Source organism: Gambusia affinis, linkage group LG01 (assembly GCF_019740435.1).
Source record: "Gambusia affinis linkage group LG01, SWU_Gaff_1.0, whole genome shotgun sequence".
NCBI lineage: Eukaryota > Metazoa > Chordata > Actinopteri > Cyprinodontiformes > Poeciliidae > Gambusia > Gambusia affinis.
In genome coordinates this window covers 31,151,937-31,173,046 of record NC_057868.1, presented here as the reverse complement: position 1 = coordinate 31,173,046, position 21,110 = coordinate 31,151,937, and the positions used below count along the sequence as shown (strand labels likewise).

Sequence of the window (21,110 nt, the reverse complement as noted above, 5' to 3'; positions counted from 1 at the left end):
ATTCTTTCACTGCTAAAAGTTGCTCTGTCTTTTCCTTTCCGAAGCCCTGCCTGACCCACTTTATGTTGGGCTCAGAGTTGCAGCTCTTGCAATCTGTCTGATGACCAAGTAAGGTAAAGGACCAGCATGTAAAGAAGAAGAAAAAAAACATCTCTCTTCTTAACAAAAGCTCTCCACCCACACTGACCAACACACCAGTCCTGTTCTCCCCTCTGCAGACACTCCTTGTTCCGTTCTGTTCAGCCCAATGCAATCCTTTCACTCAGCTGCTTCTTGCAGGATGCTTGCTTCCCAACAGTGACGGGCAGGCCCTGCACTCAATTTTCTTTCTTTTTTTTTGTGGGGGGGTAAAAACTTTAAAAGCAAAAGACAAAGCACAATAAACTTTGATTCTTCTTGTGTATGATAATACCCGGGCCTGGGTCCAACAATCACTTCATTCCCAGCAGGAAGGCCATGCGGGGTGGGAGGGTGAACCCGAGTTCAGCAGCTAAGAGAAGCTGTTTTCAGTTAGTTCTCCGACCTGGCTCAAACAGCACAGTCTCAGGACACAGACAACGCTATGCTACAGTCATAGCATCGTAATGAGTTACACCCACTGACCAAAATATTCCAGTTACTTCGGAATTAGACACATAATGAGCTGCTAAGATTGGGTGGAAAAATCAAATAATTCCAGAGAACACTGAGTCATAGACAGCTGCAAGCAAAGTTAAGCTTATTTATAACTATGTTGGAAAACAGCAGAAGTACACCAAAACGTATCCATAAAATGTCGATGCATATATGCAAGGGAAATGGCACAATAAGAGAATGTAGGCAGAAGTAGTACAGTTTAAAATAGAATTGATCAAAGTACAGAACATGTTTTCTAAGCATAAACGTCTTAACATTTTATAATACACTGTAGAAGTTGTTTTGTTTTTTTTACCCTCTTCTTTCAACACTGCACTCTGCAACATAATGTGATGCACTATACCTGCGAAAGAAACATTATGTTTATTTCACATGGTTCATTTCCAGCATTCTGTCAATTATGGATGCGACATTGCAAGGCATTTAACCCCAAGTTGCCCAATCTGCATTGGTGTATAAATGTCACCCAACTGAAGTGCTTTGAGTGGTCAGTATTCATAGAAAAGGGCTATATAAATTCAGTGCATTTTAGCATAAATAAATAACAAAAACAACTGCAACGGAGCTAAGGCATAAAAATAAGTTCTGCTTTTCTAAGTAAAAGGTCATTCAAAGCACTGGTCCCCAACCACCGGTCCATAAACCAGTACCAGTCTGTGGACCAATTGGTACAGGGCCGTGCAAGAAATAATTAAATATGTCCGTTCTATGTATTGAGTCTGGAGGAGCTTTTATTTTGAAAATACTAAACTGGAAGCTGTCGGTTACGTCTTTTGTCAGGGCATGTGGATATCTTTTTAGACTATTTAGCAACATTTACACCCCTATAAAACTATAGTTTGATTTACCTTTATGCTCTAAGGTCTACTTTGCACCCTAAGTCTCCTCGATTCTGAAAAGTCTATAGAATGAGCAGCTTTTTAGTAAAAAGTTTATTTAGCCAATAAAGAGTCATTCTTTACCTTGTGCAATTATAAACTGTGTATGTTAATACAGTTAAGAAGAAATTGCACCAGCAGAGCTGGCAGCACAGTTACACATTTTCTATATATATATATATGTATATGTGCCCATAATACAAGCATAAATGCTAAATTAAGACTATTCAGTTTAGAAAAATAGTACTGGATATTTGATCTTAGGTCTTGGAACAGAAGCAAAAAAAAAAAAAAATCCTTATTGAAATAGTCTTAATTAAAACTAAGCACCAAGCACTAAGCAAACTAAGCACATTTTAAAAATTTAATGAAAATGAAGGGAACCGGAAAAGAAGCCACACTTGAACTTACCTTTTGGAAGTCAAGCTGAAATGTTTTGAACAAGTTGCAATAATTTTTCCACAGTTTTGAAGTTTGGGAAAGTTTAAAAAAAAAAAAAAAAACTTAAAAATATCAACTAGCTTTTTCAAAAAAAAAAAAAAAAAAAAAAGTTTGTTATACCAGCTTTATTATCTTTTATGTTATGCCATTCATGATCTCAAATCATTCAGACAATCCAGTGAGTTATTCAGACGGACTGCAAAGTTGTTTTGATAAGGAGAAAAATCAGAGAATTATCAGCTTAATTGTGAAATGAAAAATTATGTTTCTTTAAATTCAAACAAAGCGAAAAACAAGTGTGGACCGAGAATGGGACCTTGCGAAACCGACCACCTGATGGAACGAGAAGTCGATACAAGGGTCTTATTTTAATAAGAAAGGCCTCCTAAGTAGAAAGCACATTGTAAACCATTTGTAGCTGAAGTTCACAGAAGAACAAAGTAAAAAGCAGTGTGGAACACAAAATCCAAACAATAAAAAAATAGGAGAAAATACACATTTTGAAGTTCTTGTAAAGTCAGATTAGTACAGCAAAGCGATTATTTCAAATTCAGAGAAGCACAACACAACCTACAGACAGGAGTTTCCCTGAAGGCTGGAGGCTAAAATGCTAAATTATTAATAAATCCTGGACACACTGCATTCTGATTGAAATTTTATGGAGCGAGTTCATGAGACATCAAAACTGTGTGTGGGTGTGTGTGTGTGTGTGTGTGAACAACGTGAGAAGAGATTAGCATACAGACATAAAGTAGCATTTGATTTCAAACATATTTCACACTGCGGCTCGCCTCCATTCCTGACATCAAACATCTGCATGACGGGGGGAGCGCTCGCAGGAAACATCCGCAAAGATACACCGTTAGAAATCTTAAATGTAGCAGAGAGAATTTTTTGAGATATATGTCTTCTACAAATACTAAAAGCTGAAGGCTTTGTGCAAAACAAATCAAACTGCCATATGTACAGAATATGGAGAAGCATATTCTATTAACACACACATGGCAATAAGCTCAGTAGGTGGGAAAAAATAAATGATGAGCTTGAAAGATGAGCTTAAAAGATAAAAGAAAAAAACAGAATTCTGAGCATGCGCATCTGTTTCTGTTACTATTTACAAATTCAAACATTGGCAAAAGATCTTAAAATTTTTTTGGTATGATCCCATGATTTGCATGTCAGATTAAAAAAATAATAATTTGATGTAAACTGCAAAGATAGGGTCAAAAATGAAGAACCGAGTGTCCACCAGACGAGAGGTCAACATAAGGAGATGGACAGAAATGCTATCTGCTCAATGCAGTGTTAGGTTGTGTTGAACAAAAAGTTATTAAGCCAAGAGTTTGTGGAAAAAAGCCCAAAGCAGATTCACTCAGACACTGATAAAAGCCTGATGAAGTAATCGCACTCTTGTTTTAAGTGATGTAGTGTAGGAGGCAATTTAGCACACACAGAAACAGTGACAGGCTTACAAAAAATTTAACTGCATTCAAGGCAAAGATGATGGTCAGCTGCAACTATTTATAAACATACCTCTTGTAAAAGTTGTTGTGTGGGTGCAGACACAGCACGTGCCAATAATCCAGGCAAAAAGCTTTGAATTTCCACATCTTCAGTTCAGAGAATCAACAGGGCAGAAAAGTATCCAACCATATTACAAGGCATCCCTGCAGCAAAATCACAGCTGGCTGTTCATAATTTTTTTATTAGGCAGAAAACCCCGAGCATGGACGTCAGCTCCGTCCTCCTCTCCAAACTCCAGCTTCACCACTGCCGCTGGATGACAGAGGGAGAGATTTTAACCCGCCCTGAACAACCACATCAATCCTGGACGTGGTCGCAGCCTTAAGAGCCAAATAAAAATAAAAATAAAAAAGATCAGAAGTCCTCGTGGACTGATTTGCACTCAGTATTGATGTCTGGGATCCACCTCCCAAAATAAGCAGTACATTGGCTGCTGTGGCTCTATTTTAAATCTTATCCAGGTCAGTCAGTGTGTCCTCTGTGGATGGCTCTCCACACGTCTTGGGATCCTCTGAGACGTAACGCTACGGTCAAAGCTTGGTGCCCCTCCAGCCGGCATTGGCACTGGAATGTGTGAAAGTCTCCTAAACTCCCTCATCTCAGTTTGAAACAACTGAATGGGGTTCCCAAACCCCTGTTCCGATCCATCTCCTCCTGCTGCAAGAACAAACTTTCCGACAGGGCTTTTTTTCTCTGAGCTTCTAGACATTTTCACCTTGAAACCATGAACCTTTCCTCTCCTTCTCCTTCCCCTGCTTTTCCATGTCTTGCTCTCTCTGCCTCCCTCTCCCTGTTACAGCTACAGCCATCCACACAGGACCTCCGAGAAATGTGCCGACTCCCGTTGCTGGGCAACACTACCGTACTACTGAAGCTTCAAATGGAAGCCGAGCAGCCTGCGATTGGCTGGCCTTTAAATAGGGAGGGGCTGCTGCAACGTTGTAGGACCACATGAGTTCATACAGGATCTTTGGTTAAATAAAAGAGATTTTAATTCTTTACTCTTTTGTCATTTCATGCAAGAAATACAGCTAAATGCGAGGCTAATGTTTATTCTTGCACAATAATATTATTTTTATCCACAATTAAATTTCAAATTTTAATTACAAGGCACTAAGAAGCCACCATTTTAAACCTAGACAACCTTCTTCATCAGTCACAGGTTCAGAAGTGCTGCAGCGTTTAGAAACTGCTTCACTGCCCTCTTTTCCAGTTAAAGAGGGTTTTTGCATTTGAACACGAGCAAAGTCCTGTTCTTTCTCTGCCTGGGATGCAGTGCCACGGTGCAGTGCCACTCTGACCCAGAAGCCGTGGGAAACAGGCATGGATGGGGATTGCGGGGAGGGGGTAGTGTTCATCAAGCCACTCACAGTGTCCGCAAACACATCGAGGATTTCATGGATTTACACACATGAGGACGCACTAATACTCAAATCGGAGAAAGACAAACATGCATCATTGCGTGTGTGTTAAGAGTAATCGCTAGTTCGAGCTGTTGGCTCAGATGAGTCGATCCACACAACTCCTGGTAAAAGGCGAACTTCAGCAGGGAGATGCTAATAATCTAAGTGCTATCCATCGGACTTCTGCCTCAGTTTAGTCGCTCTCCATACAGTCAAGACAGTAGGAATGCAATGAACTCCTATTGTGATGCTAAAAAAATAAGATTTGTCTTGTCAAAAAGAAGTCTGTCTCAGGAAGAGTCATCTAGATGCTGTCAGCAAATGATTTTTGCTGGCTAAATTAAGTGAGCTATTATTATGACCCCTGGATATAAAGAAGAGTGCTTTAAGCTCAACAACACAAATCTATAATTACAATATTAAACAAGGAGTTCTTGAGTTGCTCTGCTGGTTTGGTAGAGTTGGCGAATGAGGGACTTGTCAAGCTGACAAGCTACCCAGCTTATCTCCGTCTTATGACAATTTGATAAAAAACGGAAATTGCTACCTTATAGTTTTACAGAATGTAATGATATAACATTGTTAAAATAAATCTCTATGCTACCTGTATTTGCTGGAAACAAATGGAGGGTATTAGTAGAATATTGTTGGATTATATCTTTAAAAGAGCTGTCGTGCTGGAGATACAGAAGTCATAAAACACAATTAAATCACTTATAAGAAAAAGCCACTTTAAATTGTATGCACAAAAGATCACAATGTCTGTCATCTGTTGTGATGATTCATTCAAGTAGAAACCTTTTAGTTCCTTTCTTTTTAATTAACAAAATGTTAACTCTAGAGGTGAGTGCATGTTTAAGCCCCGCTGAGTCTGTCACTCAAAAGTCAGAGCAGGAACATTTTCATTCATATTGCATGAAAAGAAAAGTTAATTTTCCTTTTGAGTGAAAGAGATTAGAAAACGTGTGTAGAGCATAACCGGTTTTTGTTTTGGTGGCTCAAAATGGCAGGCATGTGACTAAGCTGAAAGCTGCCGGTTAATTGGACATTTTCTCCACGTCCAGCACCACACAGGTCCACCTACACAAGTTTTGCCAGCTACAGTACCACAGGACACAAGTCAGTTTACTACCAATGCTTCAACATTAGAGAAAGAAAATATGACAGAAACTTTATTAAAAAGTTTTAAGGCAGACGGGGATCTTCCAGTTGTCAGCTTGAGGTCCCAATTAAGACTTTTTAAAATGATTGGTACTTGATAAACCTTCACTAATCGTACCACTTATAGGTCTACTGTCTGAGATTTTTGTAATAAAGATTAAAAGTATTGCACAACGAGGACAAAATTTCAAAAATTAAGTACAGTGTACTTAGAAAAAAAAACAACAGTGTGGAATGTGCAACTAACTTGGTTCATTTAAAAATATGCAAAATGTGCATGTCTACTTGCACATTAAATTGACTGTCAGAATAGCCTGTAGTGAGAGTTAATCATCTAATGCCGAGGTGCCCAAAGTCGGTCATGAGGGGCCGGCATCCTGCATGTTTTAGTTCTCTCCCTGGTGGTAGTAACAACCTTTTCAGCTTGTCAATGTTCTTCTTAGGCCTTCTAATGAGCCAACATTGGATCCAGGTGCGCTAAACCAGGGAGAGATCTAAAACATGCAGGATGCCGGCCCTCGAGGACCGACTTTGTCATACTTTAGATCAGGGGTGCCCAAAGAGCTTCAGATTATTTTTCTAAATCAATATTATATAGAAATATGTAGAAAATATCAATGCCTTTTTAAGCTTTTTCCCTAAAATCCCTCTGCATTGCACTGCAGGCGAATCAATACAAATCCTCCCCATTTCAGACATCAAAACGCTATCATAGCTGTTCAACCATCAATCTGAATAAATGACCTCTTTGAAAAAACACCTGAATTGCTCAAAATGTCTCCTCTGCCTTGTTGCCACTTTACACTGCTGTATAGGGAGCCAGGCGGATATGAAGGTTGAGGAGAAAAGCGAGCACATTTCCCTCTGCTGGTGACAAAGACACTGATTATCTGCCCTGTGGATTTCACGATGGCTCACTTTGGGCAAGGCTTGTGCAGTCGATAAACACATCAATTGAAAATGGGCCCCACGGCATAGGAGGAGGAGGAAGACAAGTGAAAAGAAAAAGCAGAACAGAAAGCATCCCTCTCATTTCCTACAACCCTAACAGGAATTTAAACCGGGCGGAAACGCATGTAAGATAATCCGTTTTTTTCTGACTGGATAAATACTGATTGCCAAATTCTTTCAAATTGTGGTAAAAGCACATGAAAAATTCTTCCTTGAGTTATACCAATGTTTAATAAAGAGTTAGAGCTTGCATTAATGCCTATGTGAACAGAGTCTGAAAAAATGTGTTAGAAAAGTTCACCCCCTGGTGGTGAGACTACAGCAGTTTCCATGTTTTGAGAACTGAGGAGCCAATGAGCTGATGTTGTGATGGGGGGACTGAGGAGTCTGGAGGATTTGGGGATTAGTCCCGACTGCGTTTGAACACATGTACCGTATTCTTTTCCCATTCAATCCACACCACAGGAGCATTCAGTGAACACCAAATAGGTAGAATCACATTGTGTCATTCCTCAAAAATTATAAGAATGAGAATTTAATAATGGAAATTTACAAATGTCAACCTCACCAAGCACCCAGCAGGGTGATACTGTTGATGGCACAAGAGAAGCTGCAGAATATGCATGTGCACGTATGCATGTCCTTTGTATGTTTGTTTCCCTGTGACTACAGATGTACCAGTCAGAGTGTTTTCAATTTAAAATTTCTTTGTGCACAGGTTACTCAATCTTAATATTGACTGATTTACTAATAACAATGCCACATGAAAGAGAAGAATGTGCTGCATATTTTTGAGTAGCAGTAGTAGTTTTTGATCCAGATGAAAAAGCGCATCATTCTGTTTATTACAAACACAACAGGTGATATCATTTTTAATGAACAGCTTTTCACTTTCTACAGGCTGGTATTCAAACCTGGAACTCTCTTGCTGCAAGGCAACAATGCTAACAACTAACAACAATCATGCAGCTCTTACTTACTTACTCAGGCCAATCTTGCATAAAAATTACAGCACATTAATATGCATTAATAAAAGCTCACACATATCCTACAGTACAACGGTGTAGCCATGTAGAGCAGAGGGAGTGAAGGAGATGACAGAACAGAAGATTCGTAGGGAGAAAGCATAGAAGAACTAGCAAAGAAGAAAACTTAAACTAACACTGATGCAGGATATGAGTTCCTCTGTCATATGTGGGTCCACTTTTACAGTAATAGGCTAGGAACAACCCTCATATCATGATGGCTGCTCACTTTACTGAGGGCCACCTTCTAACACATTACACAGAATCTGCAAACTCTGTGTCATGATTGTTGGGCTTACAGGTTTTCTATTACTCTGCTACATCAGCTACTCTGCTACTTTCTTGCCATGCAAAGATATACTGTAGCTTGGAACATAAACAGGAACTGATTTGGTTGATGACATTGGACTGCAATTACTTTGAACACAGTTGTCTGAATGAACTGAGTCAGCATTAGCACATCAATATGATTTACCAATCAAAGCCTAACAGGATTATCATGCCTCACTGTGCTGCATGGGAATGAAACATTTGCAGAATTCCAAAGTCATAAAAGCGAACACATGCATGCAAAATATAATTTTGACTGAAAATACTCATTACACACAACTGGACCTTGTTTAATTACAACCCAGGGAGGAGAAAACAGGAAATGCTTGTTCATGTCTTAATCTGCTTTCCTTTATATAACATTGCTGTTTGCAAATATATCCTTATATGCGTCCACAGGAACAAAATGTTCTGGAAATGCATCCTTTTTCCACTGCACCCCTCACTCCTTCGTGCTGTCGCTTCTGACGTTGCCGTTGGCAAAGGCAGGGGCTTATTATGGGCCGTTTCAAACCACGGATGCATCAGTAAGCGCCTTTCCCTGGAGGAAAGTTTAACTCAGCGAGATGCTCCCCTGAGAGCGCTGCAGCCATAGCTGGTTTTGACCATCTTTCCACATGGCTGACGCAGCTCCAGCTGCAGACTCGGCTCCTGGAAGTTGAAAGACAGATGGCAGATGTCCTGCAGTTGAAGTTCTCATTAGGAAATGACAGCCTTTCAAGCTACATTGGGGCTGATTGAGGTTTATGCAAAACACATAGTGACTAATGTGTTGGATGAGAGAGGAAATAAAATTCCTCTCTCATCTAATCTATTCCGTTCATCGGATAATTGATGGAGCCGGAGAAGAAATGCCACAAGAAGTTCCTACTAGTCAGAAACAGAAGAGACTGAGCTGTGCTTTATAGGGTCCTAAGCATAATGACTCAGTGCCAGCGAAAGTGATTATGTCCACCTTGCCACATGACAATATTTGTTTATTGCAATAGAAAGCCAAAGCTGATATCAAACTGAGTTTTGTTCTGATTTAACAACTGCCTCACATCTTGCGTTGTAGCATTAGGCTCTGTATGCTTTGATATGTGAGCTGACAGCATCCTCCATGCCAGATCATGTGCTTGCACTGCACAACCTTGGATGGTGTTGTCTTATGCAATTGGACCATGCATCCTACAGTTGCAGTCTGCGGTGGAGGCATATTCAGAGCAGTGCTGCCAGTTGCGTACTCCCTCAGTATGCAGAGCAAGCACACTGTGTTGTCAGAAGGCTCAAGCTTATAGCAAAGGAATGTGCCGTCAGTGCCTTACATCTCTGGTGACGCACTCTATTTTTCATCATCGCTGGCGTCACTTGAACAGGAGCACTGCATTCAGTATGACTCTGCTAGGGATGGGGGATAAGGGCATTCCTCCTGGAAACGTTTCATAACACAGCTGCCCTCTGAGGATACATGACATTATATCAGTTGAAGGGTAAAGCCTAGCAGTGTTTATCTGGAGATTAAATAGTACGGCGTCTCCAAGGAATGGATTACAAAATGCTGTTATGGATAGAAAAACAACCAATGCACTGTGATCAGATCTAAAGGCTACTTAAAAAAAAGAAATCATGGTTCTTTTTTGAGCCCAAGTTATACAAAAACTACTAGTAAGTCTAATAAATTTACTAAATATAATTAAACTGCAACATACAAATACAACACAAGTTGAAGCCAAATAATATTTTCTACATCTGCAAAGTGTATAACAACTAAAGAGGCACCAAGAAAATCAACTGTTTACTAGTTGGACACTCAAATATCCAACTTCTTTTGAATCAGTGAATGCAACAGATAAGCACTCGTTGGCCATGCTGCCAGTGACACTTTTTGTTGTGGATGCTATTTCTGAGGAAAGACTCAATGTTGGCCATTCTAAGGATCAGTAGAGTGTTTAGAATGATGACGATTTATGATGATAGTAACACGGACTTTTTGCTATATAAAAGCGAAATATTTAAGATTCTATTTTCTAGAACATTTGCCAATATACGTACCTGTTTTATTCTGGCCATCAAGAGTGAGACGCACACACACACACAGTGACGTCACCTCTACCCATAGTCTAAATCATGAAGGAGAGCTAGAATAGTTCTTTGGATCTTGTTCTTTATAGATATTTATATAAGTGTAAAAGCCAGAGTTGCTTTTTTTTCTTCACCTTATCTGCATGTTGTTTGTACAGAACTGAAAATGGCTAGCATCTAGCTGTTCTGATCTGCCTTTTTGTCTGTCAAATTAGTGACGTCTTATCTTTAAAAGCTTGAGAAACATCTCTGCTTCTGGCCCTCCAAAGAGGTACAATCAGCTTTAGGAATCCAGAGGGCTGCTGAGCTGCCAGCTATGATGAAATGTGATTTTCAACAGAACGTCCACGAGTCCAACCCCAGTTATTGGCAAGACACTGACGGTCTTAGGACAATCCCTCACAAATCTTATTTGTCCTCCACCAATCAATGTTAAACCAAGAAGTGCATTTGCATCATCTTTGTGAGGTTTGTCCCCTGAACCGGTCACATCACTTTGTACGGCTAAGGCTTTTCTTAGATTGAACCAGAGACAGAGAAAGAAATCAGTCATTGCAGAAACAGATGTCCACCAGCATCTGTTTTGTGCAACTCCATAAGCAAATCAGATTTAGGAATGTAGTAAATTCTTCCTCACATTGTTAAACTAGGAAAATTTGATAATATGAGCTAAATATTAAAGCACATATGCCTGGTACACACAAGAAAAGATGCAAGGCAGTGATTTAGGACACTAAAAGAGCAGCAGCAGCAGTTTGCCTACAGAAGGCTAAATGGAGACCAGTGAAGGTCTCACATTCATTAAGGTGACTGATCCCCACCTATCATGCCATGACAGGGTCATTTAACATTACCCATCAACTTGTACATGCACGTGCACATTATATGCGCATACTTACAGGGATCTGTAAGACAGAGCTGACTTGGTATAACAAGATATTTAATTGTATCTCTGCAGAGAAATATAGTCGAAAAGCCTTATTCAGCTGATTGTACTGTGCACAAAGCAACAGAAGCCTTTTTGAAGAATTGTTACACAACTGCCCAACGGTAATAAAACAAATGTGACATTTTGTCAACCTTTTGTCCTCGCTAGATGGTTTACTTTGGAAGAATTGCAAGCCTTGCAACACACCGACTATGTGTAGGATCCCTCCTAAAATAAAATGAAAGACCCAGCCGCATTTTGCACGCACACGCACAAGCTGACTTACGAGCTGTGCCACACACGCGCACACACACCCGCACACACACTGAGATTGTACCAATCACGCACAGGACCACAATCACTCCCACAAAAATACAGCAGAGACTGAAAGGGACTCATGTGCCCAGTACGAGCTGTCACAGCATCATGCAGAAATGAGTCATGTTTCCCCGAGGCTCTAAAAGCATCTCTCACATGACTCCGCTGTGATCACAGCTACAACGGCAGCTCCGCAAACACAAAACAACCCCGAGGTGTTATCATGTTACATGAACACACATGGCATTCATGCATCTTGGTGCTATTGGAGACTGTCATCCAAACAAACGCACACTGCACCGTACCACCCCTCCCCAGAACACAGACGTTGTTTACAAAGAGCATGGGAAAGGAACAGAAGAGACACAGCAAGGTCTGAGAGCCGTAGATGACTCGGCATGGACTGTGGAGTGGGCAGACACAGTGTTTTCCTCTGCCACCCACTTGACTGCTCTGCCTGTGAATGGGAGCCGTACCAGCGCCGCCCAGGCAGGCGAGTCTGCCCGGCTGCCCGTCTACCTGTCCGAACGTCTTCACAACAATCAGGCTTTACTCACATGTCATAGAGCCTGTAGCCCATGGCTGAGCCCGGTCTGCTCGGGTGGGACCCAGGGTCCCGTGTCCTCCTGGGGTCCGTGCTGCTCACCACAGCGCGCCACACGCTTGGCTTGTCCATCCTGTCTTCTGGCGAACGGGACGTGATGGTGGGACGGTGTGTGCACACAGGCTCACTCACGCAGACTCACTCTCCTTCCCAGTCACAAACATGGGCTGCCACAGAGCAGTGCGTGCGTGATGTAATGAGGAGCATCCAAGAGGCTGATGGACGGTGGGGAGGTACAGAGGGGTGTGGAGGACCAGCAAGAAAGGAGGAGGAGTGGGGAGGCGATGTGGAGCCCGGGAGCTAAATGAGCCGTGTGGTGTGCAGCCTCTGTTCTAAGGCATGAAGGATGATTGGTAATTCTTCACAGGTAGGAGTGTCGGCAGCCACTGCCACACATAAATAAATGAAAAGAGGGCACAACCTGCAGGAAGGCTGCTGGGAGGTTCACTGGGATTACTGTGCATCTCAAAGATACTGGGAAGTATCTGCGGATACGTCTCTGCACCCTCTCATCTACTCTCAGTAGTACAGTCCTCAGATGGGGCCATTTGATTGGCTGCAAGGTCTCCATAGAAACAAGAGGATGTGTCAGGCGTAGGGCTCATTATCATGCCTCCTATTTTCCCTCCTTCCCATTTTTTGTTTTCTCTCTCTCTCTTCTCCAATTTCTTTTCTCCTCACACACTGTGCACCACCACAGCATCCCTCTCTCCACTGGAATCAATAATTTTTCTCTGCAGAGTCCTTAAAAACACATTCTCATTATGGTCCAAAAAGCTAGTGATGCCTACTGGATATGCTTTCTTTTATACATTATATTTAGGGGGAAACGTAAATCAAATAAAGTATGCACCGAAAAATCTGCTAGGAACCGGGGTGATCAGCTCTGACCAGGAGAAATGACCAAAAAATCTGTTTCCAGTCAGTGAACACGCGATACAAATGCACCACCATATCATAACACCAAAAATACTTCTTGAAGGGGAGGATGTCGGTAAGGTAAATCTAATTTTAGAAATAAGAAAACACAAAGTGAGCTATTTTCAGTATATTGAGATGTTAAAAATAAAGTCAGGAGAAGCACAAAACCTGTTGTAAGCTAAATTCAACACAAATACTAATACATTTTAGTTTGGTTGGTTATTTCTTTATGATAATAATCATTCCTGGCAATTCAGATCAAATGAAAAGTATGTTATTAATCCCAGATGTTGTTATAACTATGATTCTTCAAAGAGTTGTTGTAGACGTTGGCTGTGGGCAGAAAGGATATGCTGTAGCAGTCCGTATTACAGCAAATCTGAAGAAGCCTCTGACTTAAGATATTTTGTTGATATCAGCAGTCTGAAGAAGAGGATGATCAGTGAGCTACATAATGTTAATCATTTATGAAGAATCCTTTCGATTTTTGATTGGTAACAGAACATGAAAAGCACTTGAGCTCAGTATTCAGAGAATGATTTATTACCTCTCAATATGAAAAGCTAACTGATTTGAAAAACAGTGGCTCAATGTGGAGGACTAAACAACTGAATCTCTAGGATGAGCAATAGTTTTTCATGGTGATGTTATTCACGGCTCATCTCACCTATTGGTAATTATTATTGTTTTGTTGTTTTTTGTTGTTGTTTTTTTTTTTAACTTCAGCTTTAAACATCACACAACATTCTAGTTAGTCTCCAAAAGTGGTTCTTTCCTCTGGCTTAGGTCAGAGCTGAGAGTTAAGAATCTATTTCGAAGCAGAGTTTAGTGGAAACCAAAAGAACCGGTGCCAAGTCAGCACTAGCTTCCATTAAGCCCTGCTGCTGATTTGATGGAAATAAAATCTCCTGAGAGAAATCATTATCGGATAAAACCTCTATCAGCAGACCAGAACCTTTCAACCTTGGTAGTTGGAGATCAATCACAAAAATCTCAGATCGGCACCAGAAACTGAGTAAAAACTTACCTATTGAAATATTTTACAAATCAGTTGCTGATAACATCTCTGAGCTTTATAATGCCAGACACACTCAGAAATGTATGGCTTGCACAGAGGTTGCATCATGAAACCAGAGAGGATGTCTGGTAAGCTCTGCTAAGGTCCAAACAATAGACATTTTATTTCAGTTCTTTGATTATGAACTGAAAAATTACATTTTGGCTGAAATAGGAGTCAGAACTGATGCTATAAACTACATACAGCAGCCACATTGTGCTGCGCTTCTGCTAAATAATGCAGATGATAATGTTGTTCAAGCTCTCACCAGGTAACAGCAACTAAAGCGGGACGGTTGTCAGGGATGGGAGAGGGTGAAAAGAAAAACAGACACCTACGTACACACACACGTACACCCCCCCACACACACATGCAAGTTTATATTTCTACTCATATTAGGGCTTTGTTTGGACTCTTATTAATTTCAGTATGGAAGTCTGTAACTCTAACCATTCAGAGTATATTTCTAAATATATAAGTTTCTGCAGCATTAGGACCAGGACTTAGTTCCTGTAAGGCCTATTTGTCTTCAGAACGTTAATCAAAAAACAAGAAAAGTTCATAAAAAGGAAACAAAGAAACAAACACCTACACACAATCATGGAATAGAAATCCCAGGCTGATGGCCTCCAGCCTCCAGAGCGATACGCTTGATGCAGTGCTGTTGATATCTTGATCTTTAAGGTCAAAGAGAATAATAACATCAGACCTCTGTCTTTTTTGTTAATGAACCTGTCTGGCGTAGTAATGGTGTATGCACATCATCTAATCGTGATTACATCCACTGCGTAATTGCTTCAGTCTGTAATCATCAAGCATGAGAGCTCTTTCCGCCGTCAAACATACTGATCATGAAGTGCTGCGTGAGACTGTGCATGCGATAGGACACCCTGTGTGATGTGTGAACAAGCACAGCGCTACACTACATCTGAAACAAGCTCTACCTTTTATTTCACTCGATATTCTGAATGCTGGGGCCTCCGACTTACAGAGCTTTGCATTTTGAACCGCTTAACTCTTGTAATGTAGCTCTTCTCATGTCACTTCTAGACAGTTAATTTGTGGGAATTTCCTCTAAATGTCAAGTACAATTCCAGCAAAGCTTGACATGTACCTTCACTTCCAGGCCAATTTGCGTGCCCTCACTGCTGCACAATGTGTGAAATACATGCTGGTGTGTGTGAACAATGGCTTCTTACAGGAGTGGAGAGGAAAGCTCAACTCTACAACTCAAAGTCATTAAGATCCAGCAAAGACCGGATATAGGACCTGTGAGATACACCATCCTTGTGTATGCTAATAGCTAATTGAAATACAAGGATACAGCTCTAAGGGAATCATCTAGTTGGTATCAAAATACTATTTTATGTCTGTCAACGTGTGTTCAATGAGGTTTGGCTTAATTCAACAAAAGAAAAAGGAACAGTGTGACGCAGTCAGACTGGAAATAAAACAGCACAGAAAAACCCAATTTAAAACTTATTTCAATAATTGTTATACAAATCTATTTTTTGAGACACAGTGATACATTTCAAACTTTTTTGAGTTAATTTTGATAATTATAGCTTTTAGCTAACAGTAAATTACAAAAAATGTACATTGTTATGTTATGGCCATGCGGTGGCCTATACAATCATGAGAACTATCAAGATCTGCAGGCTTGGTAATTGTCCAGCCGATTGGAGGGTAAGCTACAGAAGGGCACACTGTAAAAAGCTTACCATTCAACCTGGTGCTGTGTCTACATATATTAATGAATAGTTGCTTGGAAGGAAGTAGTACTGTTGAAAAATTTGTACCCGCTACAAATATAACTGCTGCTAAGAGGGAATTGTGCAGTTAAGTCCATCAGAAAGTTTGCTGTACAATCCTTTTCACCACACTGACATATCCAGGCGCTGCAAATGTCACATTGCTTCTGCTATATCTATAATGAACCAGAGACAATGTCAGAAATGTCTTACCTAGACAGAGGAGGAAGAAAAAGACTGGACTGTTGCTCAAAGATCAAAATTTCCAGGCAAATTTTGCATTTCTTTTAGAAATGACGACCCAAAAATCTGGTGGTAGAGTTCAGAGATAAGGAGTCCAAGCTGATTGGGGTCCAATGTGAGTTTATTTTGCACTCAGTGATGATTTGAAGAGCCATGTTATCTCCTGATGTTGGTCCAATGTGCTTTATCAAGTCCAAAGCCAGTGCAGCCGTCTTCCAGGAAATTTTAGAGCACCTCATGCTTCCCTCTGTTGATGAGCTTTATGGAAATGCTGATTTCATTTTCCAGCGGGATTTGGCACCTTTCCACACTGTAGTACGAAGCGACCCCTAGGCAGCTCCAAACTACTCCACAGTCGATATATAATCTCCCTTTGCACTGGATCCCTCACAGGCCTGAATGTAAACCTAAACTGCAAATGTACAAAAAGTTAAAAGGACCCTTTAGAAAACTGACAGAGGGTCCAACTTCTTTGAAGCTGCTTTGTGGGCTTTTAGATGTACAAATATTGCACATGTTGGTGTTCTTCTCCCAACCTCCCCGCTGTCCTCTCTTACCATATGGCCCCTTTTTGATCCAGCTGGCCTTGGTGAACAGTCTGATGTGAGCTGCTTAACTGTAGCTGCAGGATTCTGTTCAGAACTGCACAGACGGCGTGCACTCCAATTCACAAACCCATGGCATGCACAGCTTACTCATTCTTATTAGGGTAAAAACACAAAAACCTCCTTAATAATTTGAATTATTAGTATATTCCCAATTTCTATAGTTTATTTGTGCAGTTTGGAGTATTTATTTCTTATTTCTGAGGTTTTCCTAAAAAATTCAAATATCTTTTGAAACCATAAGCAATTTTAAACTGAAGGAATAACAGAAAATGCTTTAATTCCTGAGCTTCAAAAGAAACTTTAAAAAAGTGCGGTCAGATTGTTTTATAGCATATCAGCCAAGGAAAACTTGGCTGATATGCTTGGTCCTGCAAAGCTGACCTGTTAGCTCCTGAATGAGAACATTAGAACCTGACTGATAAAGAAAAATCCGTGCTTCAAAGAATTAAAGCTGCTAGAGAAATCAGAGGAAAGGAAGCAAAGTACTAACCGTGGCCTTAGGATCATGATTTTTCCCCTCTACTTGATCAGAAAACAAGGTGAATTATAAATTGACAAAGTCATTATCCTTTGAAGTATGTCTTGTAAATCCAAAATGTTTAACTAATAAATAATTGTATCATATCCGTGATCTTCATTTTTGTAGCAAAGTAAAAGAAACCAAATGCAAAAGAGATGATTATTTGTTTCTTTTCCAAGAAGCCACATGACAGGTTTTGTGAAGTAAAGTCGAAGTCGGTGGATTTTGATTTTCTCCAGCCGTTGTGTCCTTCTTGATCTCCTTCTTTTAGAGCAGTAGCTCATCAGTGAGCAGCGCCTGGTAGGAACTGAACCCAATCATGAGACGACACTCATCACAACAGTACAGCTCTCTCTGTCTCTCCACTGATTTCATGAGATCATCTGAAAGCTCTTGATGAAAACAATAAAAACTATACAACCCCACAATTTTTACTTTTATCCTTGCTCCCTTCCCTTATTGAAAAACTTCTTCACACAAATGGATTCTCCATTCCCTTTTCACAATAATACAATCATTTCAGTATAGCTGAACATTATGTATTTTTTTTATTACAATACCAAACCCTTTTTGAAGTATTAGTCAAATTTTTAGCTTCCATTTATTTAAGAACATTGTAAAAACTGAGTAAATTATTCAGATTTCCTGACATTTATGACCAGTCAATGTTTTACACTCATAAGAAACACTGATGAGTTGTAAAACTGAGGATGCTCAGATCAGATTAATAAAAAAAGCAGAGAAAAAGGAGGGAGACACCAGACGGCCTTATTAGATCTTTAACAACGGTGACTCATGTCCTCGCACTTGAGCTGAGACAATTAACCTTTGAGTCAAGCCCGTAAGGATTAAAAACTGCCAACTCTGACAATGGCGTATAAACCATCTAAGCATAATTTCATGCAAAGAAGTTTAAATTGCTTTTTTCCTGCCATTTAAACAACTGCAGGGCCTTTAAAAGTATGCACAGCTCATCTTATTACAACCACAAACCTCAAGGTCTATTGTCAGGATGTGATGTGATGATCAACATGAGGTAGTACATTTTTCTGAAGTAGAAGGAAAATTACAATTTTTAGGGGGGGTTATAATAAAAAAGTAAAAAAGGTCATTATAGAAAAACACCTGACAGGTCAAGGATAAGATTGGGATGGCAGTTCACTTTCAAGCAGCATATCAACCCAAACATACAGTCAAAGCAGCAAAATTGGAAATCTGTGGTTGATTTATAATATTGGAAATATCCCTTGGAAACAGACATTCTTTATCAAACCTGTCTAAGAGTAAACTAATTTACAAAGAACAGGCAACAATATCAGTCTCTAAACCAAAAATCTGGAATTACAGTGAAAGTAGATTTTTTACAAAGTCTTGACTAAGAGCTAGATATAAAAACTCCACACACTTTTTGCATTTTATTTGATGAAAAAGTTAAAAAGCATGCATCTTTTCCTTCCTCCTCCAAATTATGCCTCATTTTAATCTAAAACTATGATTAAATAAAGTCAAGTTTGTGATTTTTAAATTGAACTGGATATTAGAGCTTTTGAATGACACTATTGTCACATTTATTCTATAGCATTTTTATCTAAAAAAACAAACAAAAAAGAAACAAACAAAAAAACTCCACTTTGTAATACATGTAGTCAGTAATCAGGCAATACCAACAGCATTTTCATTTCCCTAAATAATAAGCGAACCATCCAAGGTTTCTTACCGTTTTCTCGCCTAGTTTAGTGATGTTGGGAGTTGATATGACTGGTTTAAACACAGATAACACAAGTACTGAAGGTCAGAAACATAATGTTTTGTGTTTGCTCTCCAAGAGACTGATTCACCACTTTGTAACAACAGACCTTCAACCCGTCTTTGCTTTTATTTTGTATATGAGCCCAAGGAAGCTCTGATTTGCACACACACTTATGTGGGAGCCACAGTCAGAGAAGAAAAAGAAAAGAAAAATCTTCTAACAATGAAAACCAAACAGAGAGATTTTTTTTGTTGTTTTCTAAGACATGCAGCTCTGCAGAGATGTGGCCTCCTCTCATGAGGCTTCCTCCTAAATCAAACATCTTCAAAACAGAGAGGTGGCGAGAGCTAATCATTTCCTGGGTGATTGATGCTACAAACCACAAGATGGCAGTGCATGATCTACTCTGCCTGAGGAAGCCTCTCTCTCTCTTCATAAACCACTGCTGCTGTTAAAAAAAAAAAAAAAAAAAACCTAATTGAAGTTAGGTTAGGCACAACTGTGTTTATGCATCTCAAGATTAGACAACAGTTACATATATGTGGTCTCAAACATTTTAACTGCAGTTACACACAAAAAAATTAAAATATAACAACCTATCGCCACTTTCGTTATTTCAGCTTTGCAGGGTTTAGTTATCAGCAACTTCCTCTGATTAAAACACACCCATAAAGTTTTTCTGTTCCATATAAATATTTTTCCAACCTCCCCAGTAACGGCGTTAAAACGCCTCCCCCCGCGTTTAGATAAGAGACCTCTCCGCCCTGCTCTGGGCATGAGAGACGAGAGGTTTAGTTCCCCTGCTGTTTTCCATGTTACGGCTCTGCACGGCCTCTCTGCGCCTCACTGGCAGAGGGCTCTGCTGCTGTGCAAAGGCTCCTTCTGTTCCCTGCTTGGCCTCAAGCCTTAGTAGATCAGAAGTAGAAGACAGACGAGCTTTTCATTGGCATGCCAAACAAAGCGCTGTCTCTCTCTGTCTGAATGTGACACAGAGACAAGAGCGTGACCCCCCACCCCCACCCCCCAGCCAGCAGCTGAGTCTCTTTGCTGCCATCACAAAGATTTAGACTTCAGTAGAAAAACTGATATCAGTAGATGAACTGATATCTGTAAAAAGCCACTCACCACCTCACACGCACAACTGCATTAGTTTTAGACAATGTGCCTCGGATACTTTTATCCCAGCAAAAACACTAGTAAACCGATGTAAAAAGATACTATTTTTAAATGCATAACATATTAGAAAAAAAAAAATCAGATGGCATCAAAGAGCATCCTTTTTGTTGATGATATGCTGACTGGTAGTTTTTTGTTTTCTATTTAGTTTTATTGTAATGAACAGAAAATTTAATTTTGATTTCCAAATACTTGGCCTGTTGATCACTGAAAAAAGCCCAATTTAGGAGGACAGCTTTTCATAATTGGTAAGTAATTATCGAATACCTCTTATGCATTTTAGTCAAATAAATAACACTGAAATTAATTGTTTCAGTTTAAATAACCAGGTAACATAAATTCACTACCACATCTATTAGATAAAAACTTATTTTCTCTTCTCCTTCAGCCTCTCCTGTAGTATTTTCAAATTTTACTTTGAGATTTGTCCACATTTTTATATGCAGAATTTTACAAAATTGTCATGTCTGCAGAGAGGAAGCAGTCTTTTTTTTAAATTAGGTCCAAGTCGCATCAGACTTTCACAAGCAATTAAAATTGCTTTCACAAGCAATTTGAACTTGAATTAAAAGTTTTACTTCTTTTAATTCAAGTTAAAAGAAGTTTTTCAGTTAAAACTTAAAAGAAGTTTTACTTCCTTTAATTCAAGTTAAAATCAATTCTCAAGTCTTTAATTATATACATATTTCTCCTTTCATGCCATTTACATTTACTATTTACTTGATTTAGTGGAGATGCTTGTAGGTTCCACCAGTAGTCTGGGATACAAGTACATGTTGCTGGTATTCTGTATTCTGGGGAGTTGTAGCCGAAAAGTTTGA

At 39.7% G+C, this 21,110-nt stretch overlaps 1 protein-coding gene across 7 annotated transcripts in view; it reads right to left on the bottom strand.

Annotated features, from left to right (window-relative positions):
- The window catches only part of LOC122832872 (IQ motif and SEC7 domain-containing protein 1-like), a 116,896-nt gene that overhangs the window by 50,219 nt on the left and 45,567 nt on the right, over positions 1-21,110 (bottom strand). Inside the window, exon 1 of one of the 7 annotated variants that reach the window (XM_044120141.1) lies at positions 12,217-12,698. The exons of 4 other annotated variants lie outside the window; for them this stretch is intronic. In XM_044120141.1, the coding sequence (XP_043976076.1) occupies positions 12,217-12,335 (119 nt within the window). In that variant the 5' untranslated portion in view covers positions 12,336-12,698. Of the gene's footprint in view, positions 1-3,488; positions 4,266-12,216; positions 12,699-21,110 lie in introns of those variants that run through there. 2 more of the 7 variants (XM_044120097.1, XM_044120105.1) reach the window with 2 other exon arrangements.